Consider the following 14,531-nt stretch of genomic DNA (forward strand, 5'->3'; position numbering starts at 1 on the left):
GAGGACAAGAAAAGTTCTCAGCCACTTGAAATTAATGGTCATTCTTTAAGGAAATGAAAATATGAGTGGAAAAAACTTGAACAGAAAAATGAAGAGAGAGAAAATCAGAAAGGCTAAAATAAAGTGAGGAAAAGATATCTGAAGTGAGAGAAGGAAAAACAGTGGATGATTTGGAAGGTAATGGAATTAAAATATTAATAAAAGACAGAAAAAGTAAAATTTTTTGTGGTTCATCACACTTAACAAACTTTGTTTTCAAAATGGTCACCTTTTATGCTTGGATATTTTCTCTGAGTACCTCTACTCAAATTAACTTTGTACCTCTTTACTGAAATCCACATCCTGATGGTCTATGTTGTTAGTTTCATTTAGTTGAGCTACTTCTTCTGCAGAAGTTTCAAGGTTTGGTTTAGTATTGTTTTCTCTACTGAGGTTGTCCAGTTCCTTAATGTTACTTGACACCAAATCATCCCTCTGATTCTGTGCAACAAATTGGACATTTATAGATTCACAAGGGATACATACTGCCTATTCACATTGCAAGGCACATTTAAATTTTCCCAACACAATCCTAGCTCACATTTATTTTTTTCTGAAATAAGCAGTCCCTCCCGCCCAGAGTCTAAAACAAATGAGTAGAGAATCTAATGAAAATCACTCAGAATGAAAGGAAAAAGTCTCATTGTTTTTGTTTATAGTTATTCAACTTGGCCACTTAAGTGGCTGACAGAAATAGGCAACTTTATTTAATTCTTTTTTTTTTTTAAAACCTTAACTTCTGTGTATTGGCTCCTTGGTGGAAGAGTGGTAAGGGTGGGCAATGGGGGTCAAGTGACTTGCCCACGGTCACACAGCTGGGAAGTGTTTGAGGCCAGATTTGAACCAAGGACCTCCCATCTCTAGGCCTGGTGCTCAATCCACTGAACTACCCAGCTGCCCCAAGTTTATTTAATTCTTAATCTAAAGGACAAAATTCTTTGGAAAAGGAAAATCAAAGAATAATCATTTGTATCAATTCAATAATTTATGGTATTTTATAAATTAGGTACTAGCAACATTTTTTCTAATGTTAAGAGGAAATAAGCATGAAACCAGCTAATCTGTTGCAATTCAGAGTGACTATATAATATTCAGAAAAAGCTAAGTTATGTGAAAACTTTTCACTCAGAACAGATGTGATTTGAGCTCCACTAGGCTCGCTGGTTTACATCCTTGGGCTTATGATGACTGAGAACAAAGATAAGAACGTGTTGGAAGGTCAAGGTGAAAATATGAAATATAGTGAAATTAGAAGGTTAGTGAGGCAATAAAGGCAAGACAAAGCAAAAAATATCTGAAAAAGAATATTTAGAAATGGGAAGCCTTTTACCGTTTCTTGCTAAAGCTTAGATACAAAACCACACCTTTTTAGAGGGGATAACAGGCAAAATATCAATACTATATATTTGCATAGAATTTCTGAGATTTTAAAAACTTTCATTCATAAAAGACCACATGGCATGGAGAGGAAAGCCACTAGATTTGAGTTCTTTTTGTGCCACCGTTTATGCCTACCTGACCATAGACAGATCATTCATTAACCCTTTGTTGGATCTAAAATTCAATTACATAGCTTTGTAATGAACTGTATTGGGCCTATCTAAATGGATTGTTATACTACAATGAACAACATTTTTCTTTTACCTGGATTACCCTGAATGGATTATCTCTGCAAAATGATGGACTCTGAAGGGGTGACTGGTCTGAAGTTCCAATGACAGTCAGTCCTTTCTTCTTCTCCCTTAGGCAAGCTTGTTGGCGTCTTTTTATTCTTTCCATTTGTTCCTCTAGAGTCATCCGAGGTCTAGTGCTTTCAGCCAAACACAGCTGTTCTACAGCACTTCTAGGCCTTTCCTTGAAATAATTTTTTTAAACATTAGAAAAAGAGAGAAAAAACAGTTTTTGAAAAGCATGGCTAAAATTAAAAAAACAACAACATGAAATGTGTCTGTTTTGAACTGTTCTATTCAAAAGAAATACTTAGATCTGAAATGTTATTAACAATGGAAATTAACATAGGAGAGCAAGGACATTAAAGGAAATTCTCCATTTTTTATAAATCAAGCTTCACAAGCCCAGACTGCAGAGGTTGCCAGTGATATCATCTATCTTTCTGTCCCTAGGCAGAGGCCATTTATAGTCTTGCCTGGTGAACACAACCAAAAAAGACAATAGCAAAACTCTACTACTACCTAAAACTCAACACTAAGAAACCAGGAGACTAGGGAGGAAAAGACAAAAGAAGAAGAAAGGCCTTAACTTGATATAAAGTCTAGAAATATGTTTTCTGAAAATACACTTAAAATCAATATGTGTATTTTTTATAGATGATAAATGATACAAACACTCCAAAATGGTTTTTAATCAGTAATAAAAAAGTATAGAAATATTAATCAAAATAAAGGAAAGTCTTTTTAAAAGCAAAACAATAGCAAAAATTCCAGAGACCAAAGCAATTATGAGAAATGAGGCATTTTTTAATCTTTGGAATTAATATCACATCATTCAATTTTTTAAAATAAAGGGAATATCTTGGAAACATAAGAGAAGTAGTTGTCTTTCTGGTCTTGAAATCTGAAGACCTTCAGTTCAAGTACTGTTTCTGACACTGGCTGTGAGGCCCTGGTAAGTCATTTGCAATTCCAGTGCTGTAGGCAACTCATAAGGACTATAAATTGTAGGGATGGTGCTGATCAATACCAGTTGTTGCGTTATATGCCTTATTTATGTATATTAATGCAATAGAAGGAGTTTCCTAAACTGGGAATATCCTACATTAATGAAATTATAAGCCCAGAACCTGTCTCCAAGCCCATTTTAGAAATGATTACTGGGAATATATTTCGACTTTTTCAAAACATAATAGAAAGCTGTTGAGCTGGCCTCCAAACTTATGAGTTTTATATTTTTTGGTCCACTTTTAATCATCAAAAATTAATACTTCTTATAATACTTGAGTAGACACAAAAAGGAAAAAAGTAAAGTGAAAGATCTGAATAGGAAGAAGTGCAAGGAGGCAATTTGTTAAATAAGGTCTGCATTTCTTTGAAGAATAAATTTAGTTTGCATTGAAATAAAGATATGCAAATTCCAGCTACTGCCTGGGAATATAGCTATTTTTAGTCTGGAGATACTGTGTTTCCAAAAATAATTTTAACTTCAATTTCCCTTGAAGAACTGCAAATGGAAAAGTGAATCTCATACTTTAACTGGTAACAACAAAGTGAATTTAATTATTCTGTTGTTGCTGCATTTATAGACTGAAAACAAAGCAAATATAATCTATTAGATGTAAGATAATATTTATTATTTCCTCCCCTTATTTTTTTTATACACTTGCAAAATTAAGGAACCTATGAGAGCAAAGAAGCTTGAATATGCTGGTTTTACAAAGAACAATGACAGAAAGAAAAATTCTTAGTGGTAACTATCTTCAAATCAATGTCAAACTTCTTAAAACAACATATTCTTCCTGGAGCATAGATTCTTCACTTTTGTATCACAGACTCTGACAGTGTTAAAGCCTGGAAATCCCTTGCTCAGAATGTTGGTTGTATACATTTATAACTGATGGAAATGCTAAATTTCAGTTAGAAGTTAGGGAAAATAAAAGATGGAATTATTATTTTCCTATCCAAGATCACAGGCCTCTGGAAATCTATCTACAGAGCCCTTTGGGATTCTGCGGACACTAGGTTAAGAACCTCTATTTTAGAGGAGCCAATTCAGAATTTTTTGCGATTCCTAATTCTGAAACCTATTATCATCTAACCTATATCAAATGAGATAATATATGTAAAAGTCTTTAGAATGTATTATATATACATTCCATCTCATTTGTTTACTTTTCACTATGTTTTCTGTGTATTTCATCTTTGTAATCCTGAGAGTATAATGTGGGAATTTATAAAATGGGAAATGGGGTGTTGAGAGCCAATGAAAGTAAGGAGATACTAAGAGAGAAGCAAGTTGCCCAAAATTAGTTCCAGTCAATATTCCTGAATGAAATACATTCCTGAGATTACTGAAAGAATTGGTGGATATACATACTGGATCATGATTTTATATATATCACCAATTAAATACACATACAAATATATATGTATATTTCAGAATTCAGAAATATTGATGGCTATCTTTTTTTAAAACTAAGAATAAGTTTTATTTTAGTTCTGTGAAAAAAAAATCTGTCCATGAAACTGGAGAAACAATAACTTAATTTTGAATGAGAAAAGCTAAAGTTACTTTCTGTGATTTTCCCCCCCTATTAATTGCTTTTTAAAATACCGTTCTTATATCAGTCTTCTTAGTTTTCCTTAAGGTTACATAAGAGGCTATTGTTGAAGACTCAGGCATTGGTGATTTGGTTCTGGGAGGTACAACTCCAATAGGAAAATGTGAACCTAAAAAAACAAAACAAAAAAAAACAAATAGCAGCAATTCCTAAAAAGCAACTCATAAAAGTCAACATTTTTTTTTGGTAATGCTAGGATTTCAGATCTGGCCGAAAAAAACTAAGAAAAATGCAGTAGCCAGCACACTATTTTATCTATGTCATTAATGAATGATACTGATATAATTTAGGGCTACATTAAAAGCAGATTAACTGGTTTGTTATTGGGAGGCATAAAAATCTGATGCCTTAATTTTCTTTTTGGGTGAAATTGGTTAAATTAGGAATTTTGATTTAAGGCTTTATAAACTTCCCACTCTCCTATAAACCCTTTTTTTTTTTTTAAACTCTTAACTTCTGTGTATTGGCTCATAGGTAGAAGAGTGGTAAGGGTGGGCAACGGGGGTCAAGTGACTTGCCCAGGGTCATACAGCTGGGAAGTGTCTGAGGCCAGACTTGAACCTAGGACCTCCTGTCTCTAGGCCTGACTCTCAATCCACTGAGCTACCTAGCTGCCCCCTTATATATCTTTTCCACACTCTTATTAACCTACAGTCACTGAGTCAATCAGTGCCCAGGATATAGAACAATGCTTTGGTTGGTCGCCTTTCATTCCATCAGCCAATAGTGTGCTATGATTAAATGTAACTCTGTGATACAGAATTAATATACATTAAAAAAAAAAACTCATGATACAGTGAAGATGGGATAAGAGGGGGACAACTGTACAGTATTGATTCTAAGATGGAAGGTAAGGGTTCCCCCCAAAAAGTATTAGCAGCTACTGTATTTTCTAAAAAGCATAAAGTACCAGTCATCATACTATATTATTTCTAAGATTAATTGCATAAAAATAATTGCATAAATTAATATCTATATAGATAAATAAATTTTTAAAAGTGCATTCTCAAATTATGACATATTGCTTTTTTTATCCTCACAAAAATTTTCAAAGGTGTATTAAGTAGTATTATACTTATTGTTTATATATGGAATTCGTGACACAACAATGCTGTGATTTTCTTTTGGTCAGTCCTAATTTGATGGAATGGAATGTCTACTATTTGGAAGAGATGAGGACCCTGAGATCTAGTTAGGGGATTTCCTGAGTCCTCTGTGGCCCACCAGTTAAATAAAATCTATTAATAGAAAAAAAAAGCTATTCATTGACTAAAATACATTTAGCTAGCCATACATTAAGTCATTAGAAACTCAAAGAAGTGTCACACTTTCTGCAACCCTGGATAGATAAAAAGCATACCCTCCTACTCTCCACAAGTAGATGTCATAGGGCTACTTCATGAAAACACAATGAATCCCTAAAAGTCTTGCCAAATTATTTTCTTCTGAATTAACAACAGGTCTCTTTTTTGAAATACATATGCTCTGTTACATAGAATCAATTTATATTACACAGGGAACATTCTCTGGAGCAATGAAAATCTAGAAGTAGGGGTTTTTTGCCTTTTTTTTGTGATGGATGTCTGTTGGCATTCTGGTGAAACCTAGAGATCCTCGTTCTGAATAATGCTTTTAAATAAAAAAAATATTTTAAAAAGTCTGAAAAAAACAAATTTGCAATTTGTATAATCTCTTTTGAAGACATTCCCTTCACTCCTCATTCCATCAATATGACTCCTTTTTAGGTTCCATTCACTAAATGGACTTTTCTCTTATGATAATGGGAAATGATTTACTTATTTACACAAAGTATAAGGACAACTTGTGTGCAATGGTGTCATAAGCTCCTAGAGGGCTGAAACTATTTTATAAAGGATTTTATTCATGTTTGCTGATAAACCAGTATAAGGTAACTCAGAGAAAGAAACAATTCTTCTATTGGGGGCTGGATTAAGAGTCTATTTATGTTTGGGCAGAATATACTTTCAACTAAACTCTTCCTTCACAAAGACCTATAATTTGTATATAAGTTGGAACCATTTATTATATAAAGATGGCACATGCCCCATACCTACCATACAATTTTCCAAGCACCTTTCTTTTATTTTAATATTACATATATGCTATATGGTAGAAAAAAAATCACTGTGACTAATATTAAAAGACATAATTGTAGAGAAAAAAGTAGAAAAATGAGACAGTCATTTTAACATTTCAAAAAAAATTACATGGGAATTTGGATTATGCCAGCTGATTTTCTTCATTTATCTATTTTACTGACTTTTCTAAAAATATCCTTAAAAATAATTCCCAGAGTTGAATTTAAAGACCCGGAGATGCTAATAAAAATAGGAATAAATATTCTGTGTAAGAGGAAGGAAAAATACTTAGAATAACTTCTAAAGTGAGTGTGACTAAGTATACCACGTTTTTAGTTTTAAACTGTGAAAGAGAAAAGCTAACAATAAGTGACATTGGGATTAATAAGGAAATTCCCATTATTACTGAAGATTACATTGACATAACTGTCTAAAATTTAAAAGCTGACCTTTAGTTACAGAATCTATTTCTGAAACAGGTTCAGACTTTTCTTCTCCATTAGATTCATCAACTTCTGCCACAGTTGTTAATTCTGGTTCACTCTTGTAAAGTCTATAATCAGGACCCTTTAAAAGTCAAGAAAAAATGCAGATTAGTATTACTAAAATTTTCCTTTCTAGTGTTGTTAATTTATGAAATCTTATTTTAAATTTGGTAAATGAGGTTGCTAGTTTTCCCTTTATAAAAAAATCAGATTTCTTATTTTAGATAGGAGCCATTTTAGACAAAATACTTTTGAAAATCCACATGTGATGTGAAGGAAAACAAACATGAAGGAAGATTATATTTCTATCTTCCAGACTTTTTGTTTCAAAATTAAAATAAGTATTATTCTTATCACAATCCTGTTTGGCATAACATATACTGCATGAACAGTGACTGAACTTCTAAAATCTTCCTATCAATTTTATTTTATTTTTTTTTAATAACCCATTCCTTCTGTCTTAGAATCAATACTGTATATTGGTTCCAAGGCAGAAGAGCTGTAAGAGTTAGGCCATAGGGGTTAAGTGACTTGCCCAGAGTTACCCAGCTAGGAAGTGTCTGAGGCTGGATTTGAACCCAGGAACCTTCCATCTCTAGCCTGGCTCTCAATCCACTGAGCCACCTAGCTGTGCCCCTTTTATCCATTTTAGAAGGTAGTTACATGCTATATGCTAACAAAGTCCTAAATTTCAAAAGCCTGTATAACTAAAGGGCTTTCACATGTTTGGCCCCTTACTAGTTTATATTTCTTTCTTTTATTGATCCTTTCTCTTTGTTTATCAAGTTTTACTTTTAGAGGCTAAATACACAATAATTCTGGAAGTCATTCTAACTTTCTATGCTCCATATTCTCGTCTGAGGATAGAAAAATTTATCAGGCACGACCACCGTGTCTCGTTCTAATCTATTTTAATTCTGCTATTAAATAACACATTTCAAAATCATTAAATAAAATTTTCTGTATTTAAAAAACTTTAAGCACATGAGGATGAAAAAACAAAAATGTAACACGTAAAAATGATAACAATGGAAAAGCAACAAAAAGTACTGCCCAAATGGAGCTTATGATATAAAACAATTCTTCAGTAGCAAAAGAAAGTGATTATGAAAAATCAAGAAGATGTTTGTCACATATAATTCTGTGGCAATTGTAGCCGCTTACACAGTGAGATCCATTTCTTGGATATCCTTGCACTTGGTACATCTTCTTTTCTTCAGGCAGGTGTACTGGGCCCCTGCTATAACAGAGCAAGGAGCTGCTATCACTGGGCAGAGGGGGGATTATGGGAGGCTGCTCTGTAAAGTCATAGGACCAAGGAAGTGGAGGACGAGGTGGGACTACTTCCTCTTCCTAAAGATTGTAGAATAGTCACCTTATTTAGATGAGCATATTGTATTAAGAGAATCTAACAAAATTTTCAATAGCAGATTAGCTTTAAAAAAGTATACTATGTCTCATCAACTTTAGATAATGAAAGGGACACTGTCAAAATCACATGTCAAAAAAGATCATTATGGTCACTAAATCAAATTGACTTAGAAATCATATCTGGTTTACTTAGGACCACTGATGTCAGCACTTTTTAATATTTCCATTTCACTTAAAATTCTACTATAAAATCCAAAGGATAACATTAAATTAAAAGTGTTGTTATTTAGCTATGAAAATAGCAGGACATTTTTTAGTTTAAAACTTTGTTGAAGATTGTATTCATATTATGATTTTAAAAGAAAACAATACTAAGTATTTTTATTTTTGCAATGGAGAATTGGAAGCAATTTAAATTAGGTTGACAGTATCTCTTTATAGTTATTATTTCTTTATGTTATGCATAAGATACAACTGAATCTTGTTCTTTAAAACATCCTAAAACAGATATAAGAGCTTACCGTATAGGAGTGAAATTTGGTTAGTTTAGCGATCAAGAAGTTAAATCCTACCTTTCCAATTCTGAAATGCACGAACCAAATCAGATTTAATTTTTCCAGGTAAGGATTAGGGAATTGGGAAGGGGAATCATTAGTTGTTAAAATTAACATATTATCAACATAGCTTTAAACATTATTCTTGTAATGCCTAATGTAACTTCAAAATGAACATAACAACCCAAGTGGAACATACAAAGAACAATTTTTTAAAGTATGGAAAATACTTGGTTACTTTTTACACATTCTTCAAGATTGGAAATATATCAATTTGCATTTAGAAATTAAAACAGTAAAAATCTTACCTCATTTTTATACTTAACTGCTGAAAAAGTCTTTGATCCTAAGATACCTATTAAAATAATTAAAAAAAATTTCAAATTAGAAAACTAATTGCAAAATCTTTTTGAATCTAGAAGAAAAATAAAACATTATGTTACCATTTACTTACATTTAGTCATATTTTTGCTTCTAATTAACTGTCAACTAAGTTAATGAAACACAATTACATGTTTCATTCAATTTAAATGTATTTTTGGTCAAATGTCAGCTATTGAAAAAAAAAATCTATTTACCAGCCTCAGTGGTGCCTCGCTGCTGTTTATGTTTACTCAAACCTTCCATGACATCTTGAATTCTCCAAAGTTCTTTCTGAATCTGTGCACGCTGAATGCCAGCTGACTCCGTCTGTTAATAAAGATACTATATATTAATTTATATTTAGGAAAGTTGAAATTATCAATTCAAATCATTAGTAAATATTTGGTGATGAAAAACAAAAGAGGTATTAAAATTTAAATCTTTTAAAAAAGAATGGCAATATAAGTACCTGTCCCCAAGGAGCTTACATTCGACTAAGACAATCTATTATGTAGATAAATCCATTTCAAGAGGAATAAGTGTTGGAGGGGATCAGGACAAGTCTTGAGAAGGAAAATGCACATGAACTGTGCTATAAAAAGAGGCTAAGAAAGAAATTCTCTGGTGGGAAGATGGTGGCTTAGATGCAGCAAAACTCCAGACCATTGAAAATCCTTCTACACTGAGAAAAAACAAAGTACTTCCAGGGGACAGAAAACCAAATCTAACAACAGGACAGAACTGAGGGATCCTCCTGGACTCAGCTCAAGAAGTAATTGAAAAAAAAAAAAAAGCCTAAATTCTTGAACTGTGGGGTTCGAAGGAAAGGAGCAGAACCAGGAGAACTACTTGTAACCATGGAAAAATATTCTAAATTAATCAATTAAATACAACTCCCCCCAAACCCCCAAAAAGAGGCTAAGGATACAAAGCTAGGTAACAATTTGTGTAGTGAGGAGGGAGAAAATGGAATGGAATGGGAACAGTTAGGGGCAAGTCTGAATGGAGCAGAAAGCATATGAAAGGCACAATAACCAGAACAGTGGAAAGCTTTAAATGCCAGGCTGAAGAGTAAGGAGGCAAAAGGGAAGCATTAAAGATTCTTGTGTGTGCACAGGTTTGTGTTGGGGGATGGTAGAGGGAAGAACTGACAGTCAGTTGTTACAAGAAACATTACTAAAAACAAAGTGTTTTAAAATAGCCTTGCAGGTAGGCATAAGCATATATATACTATATATACTATATACATAAGCCTGGACAAGCTGCCCAAACTCTATGGGGGCTTGGTTTCCTCCTATGTAAAATGAGGGGTTTAAATTAGAGAAATGATCTCTGAGGACCCTTCTAAGTCCACCTGTGACTTTTCCTGTGATGGGAAAAATATGTGTGCAAAAATATTTGTAGCTGCAATCTTTGTGGTAGCAAAAAATTGGAAAATAAGGGGATGCCCTTCGATTAGGGAATGGCTGAACAAGCTGTGGCATCTGCTGGTGATGGAATACTATTGTGCTCAAAGAAATAATGAACTGGAGGAATTCCATGTGAACTGGAAAGACCTCCAGGAATTGATGCAGAGTGAAAGGAGCAGAGCCAGAAGAACGTTATACACAGAGATGGATACACTGTGGTACAATCCAATGTAATGGACTTCTCTACTAGCAGCAATGCAATGACCCAGGACAACTCTGAGTGACTTATGGAAAAGAACACTATCCACATCCAGAGAAAGAACTGTGGAAGTAGAACCATGGAAGAAAAACATGATTGATCACGTAGTTTGATGGGGATATGATCAGGGATGTAGACTATAAATGATCATTGTATTGCCAATGTTAATAATGTGGAAATAGGTCTTGATCAACAACACATAAAACCCAGTGGAATTGCTTGTCGGCTAAGGGAGGGAGTGAGAGAAGGGGAGGGAAAAACATCAATCATGCAACCATGGGAAAACACCACAAAACAATTAATTAAATAAATGAACTTCAAAAAAAAAAAAGCAATAAAATGCAAGTTTGATGCTATACCTGCTACTAGCATATTATGTTTCACAACAGCCTCTGGTCAAAAGGAAATCAGTTCTGACTGGACTTTTAAGCAGTTCATTTTGAACTCGATTGATGTAACAATCTGAAGTTGTTTAAATTTAAAGTATAATCAGAAGTATTTGAGAAGATGTACAATTTTGTACCTGAACTTCACCTAGTCGATCCAATTGTTCTTGCATCTGGTTCCTTGTGATTGTTACATCATATTCTAATTTGTCATATTCTCGCCATGCTCTTTCTAGCTCCTGAAAGCATAATAACCAGCATTTGTTACTTTAATGGGGAATCGGATTTTCTTATGGTGTTGTCTCTTAAAGTATAAAGTCTTGTTGAACTTTTCTTTTAGATCTCACAGGATATGGCATTAACTGAGCAAAATCTGTTTGGTATTTCAGTCTGACTCTTTGTGATCTCATTTGAAGTTTTATTGGTAAAGATACTGGAGTGGTTTGCAATTGCCTTCTCTAGGTCATTTTACAGATATGAAAACTGAGGCAAACAGTGTTTAGTGACTTGCCCCGGGTCAGTCATAAATGTCTGAGGCCAGATTTGAATTCAGGGAAATGAATGTTCCCGAATTCAGGCCTGGTCCTCTGCCCTGGAACACTGAGCTAGTATGTATCTGAGGTCAAATTTGAATTTGGGTCTTCTGACTTCAGGACAGATGTTCTACACACTATATAACCCTGCTATGTACAGTGAGCAAAATTCTGATTTGCATCCTAAATTTAATAATGTAGACAGATTATAGATTTTCAAGAATACATTAAAAGAAGTAAATGCATAAAACTAATTAAAAGTTAAATCAACTCATGGATAAAGTTCTCACAAAAAAGAATGAAGATTTTTTTGATAGCTAGTGTTGAAATAAATGAATTAAGAAGTTAAAGCTTAATTATATTTGGTATACTCAGAATTGTATTTTAGATGCACGACATATGGTAACAATCCTAGAGGTAAGTTACAATGTCATTCCACCAGTGGCATTGTTACTTTTTCAATAGAGGGATAGAGGTTTTAAAAAGTAGCACTCTGTATTAAACAAACAAACAAACAAACAAACAAATAAAAAAACACTCAGGTCTGTGCATTTTACATGTCTGAGATATTTCAATCTGTGAAGTAGTAAAAACAGAGCTGGATTTGGTATCAGAGAGACTATTGTTCAAAACTTTCGGAAATATTTTTTTCTGGGGAGAGAGATGGGGAATTTCCCTAGCTTTAAAGGCTATGAAGTTCCTTAAGAAAGTGTCAACACAGGGTAAGGTAAGTAGGTGGTAAAGGCAAGTTTGTAAAAAGGTATAAACATTAAAACACTGAAGTGTCTGTCTCAATAATCTCATAAATTCAAATAAATTCACTACTAAGATGACTTCAAAATCTACACACTTAGTACTCATCTTTTTTCTGAGTTCCAATCCTACATCATCACTGCTTGCTAGATAAGCCATATGGATATCTCACAATAATTTCAAACTCATACTCAAAATTTTTCCTACTAAATCTACCTTTCTCCGTAATTTCCCTGTCCCTTAGGTTTGCAACCCTGGAAATATACTTGATATTTTACTTTTCCTTATTTCCACATGCCCAGCTGGTCGCCAAATCTTGGATAATTCACCATTATATCATTTCCTAACAATATTCTAGACTCTCTATGTGCACGGCCTCTATTATAGTTAATGCCTAAATTATTTTAATAGCTTTCTTACTGATCTCCCTTACTCCCAGACTTTGTTAGTCAGTAGTTAGTATTGTTAAGTGGGTACCAAACTCTGGGAATGAAAATAAAAGTAGAATGTTAGTTTTCTAAACCTGGAGAAGTTTATATTCTAATGTGGGGAGACAAAACAAAAGGGAGTGGAAAGGAGGGGAGAAATTTCTCAAGAAGGGACAAGTACAGTCAAGAAGAATGACTGATTAGTCTTATGACCTCCACTTCAAACTGAACGTTCTGGGAGGAATCAGTCAATCAGAGGGAGAAGGCCTCTAGAGTAGAGGGAGCTTCTAGGGTAAAGAGATTTCTAGAGCATGGTATATCTATATCTATATCTCAGTTTTCACCTCTGTGCTTTTGTTAGTTTGGCAAATTAAAAGTGCCTTAAAATGGATTCTGCCCTCTACAAACTGTTCAAATTAATAACACTAAGTAACTTTCTATTTCTTTGAAAAAAATATTTATCTTTGCTAAAACCTAACTGGGTGGTGAAATTCTCTTTCTCTAAAATTTTAGTATGTCAATTTCTGGTCTTTTGGATAATTTATTAAGTTTCTAGAAAAATATTAAGTAATTATAAACAATCGATTTCTCTGTCAAATTTAGGATGTTTTCAATCCTGTATATTTAAAAAATCATTTTGCTATCATAATAGTATGGAAGTCTGACAATAAATGTAACTGGACGAATTAAAGTAGGAGATCACCCCCTATTGGTGAATTCTATAATCTAAAATTTGTCCCTCTTTACATTTCCCTGAAATATTTTTTCTTTAAAAAAATTTAAAAATATCTGACAACAAAAAAACTTCTCATTGTTTTGCCTTACAAATTTACCATGTCTACACAATTTTTTTAATTTCTAATTTTTTTATAAAATAAAAATGTTCTTTTTTCCATTTTGAACTTAACAATACCAACAAAAACATGTTAAAATGTCACATTGAATTGTTTTTTTCTTACATACTTTTTTGTTAGCATAAATTTAGTGTTAATTCGAATACTTCACTGACTTGACTTGTGTCTCCTTCAGATCTTCATTGTTCTCTCTTCTATTTAATTTTAAATGACTAATTGATGGTCTAGCACTATTCCTCTAGTTCCCTACTCCCTTTGAATCCTATAATAAACTGTCCCCACTAACAAATTAGTACAATGACAAGAACTAATTCCTACTCCAGCTATCTGAAATGTAAGAGTCATTGAGCATCTTTTACTTGTCAGGAAGCTTCAACATCCATTTTCTGGACACGTGCTCTACCTAACAGTTTATGAGATTTCCCTGATCTTTTCTGAGTGGAGGAGACTGATTGTGAGAAGGAAACTAAGACTGGTCTCCACGATTATAAAAAAGTATGGGGGATATTTATTTTCCTTTTGCTAGAATTAGTTGAACAATGGAATCAAATCATTATATTCCCAAAGTGATTCTTTTATTCAAAATCTATTACATATTTAATTGCATTATGGAAGCCTCATAATACAGTCCTGTTAAGATTTTTACTTTCAAAAATCTATAAAATGCCAATGTTGTTTATTTTTTGGTAATTCTTTTGCCAAAT

At 33.2% G+C, this 14,531-nt stretch overlaps 1 protein-coding gene across 1 annotated transcript in view; it reads right to left on the reverse strand.

Annotated features, from left to right (window-relative positions):
* Positions 1-14,531, reverse strand: part of PLEKHA5 (pleckstrin homology domain containing A5) — a 162,753-nt gene that overhangs the window by 11,201 nt on the left and 137,021 nt on the right. Inside the window, exons 20-27 of the mRNA XM_044678478.1 lie at positions 11,397-11,498; positions 9,421-9,532; positions 9,151-9,197; positions 8,082-8,270; positions 6,882-6,999; positions 4,327-4,442; positions 1,684-1,893; positions 322-480 (exon numbers count right to left, since the gene is read on the reverse strand). Coding sequence (XP_044534413.1) covers positions 322-480; positions 1,684-1,893; positions 4,327-4,442; positions 6,882-6,999; positions 8,082-8,270; positions 9,151-9,197; positions 9,421-9,532; positions 11,397-11,498 — 1,053 coding nt within the window. The remainder of the gene's footprint in view (positions 1-321; positions 481-1,683; positions 1,894-4,326; positions 4,443-6,881; positions 7,000-8,081; positions 8,271-9,150; positions 9,198-9,420; positions 9,533-11,396; positions 11,499-14,531) is intronic.

Source organism: Gracilinanus agilis, chromosome 5 (assembly GCF_016433145.1).
Source record: "Gracilinanus agilis isolate LMUSP501 chromosome 5, AgileGrace, whole genome shotgun sequence".
Classification (NCBI taxonomy): Eukaryota; Metazoa; Chordata; class Mammalia; order Didelphimorphia; family Didelphidae; genus Gracilinanus; species Gracilinanus agilis.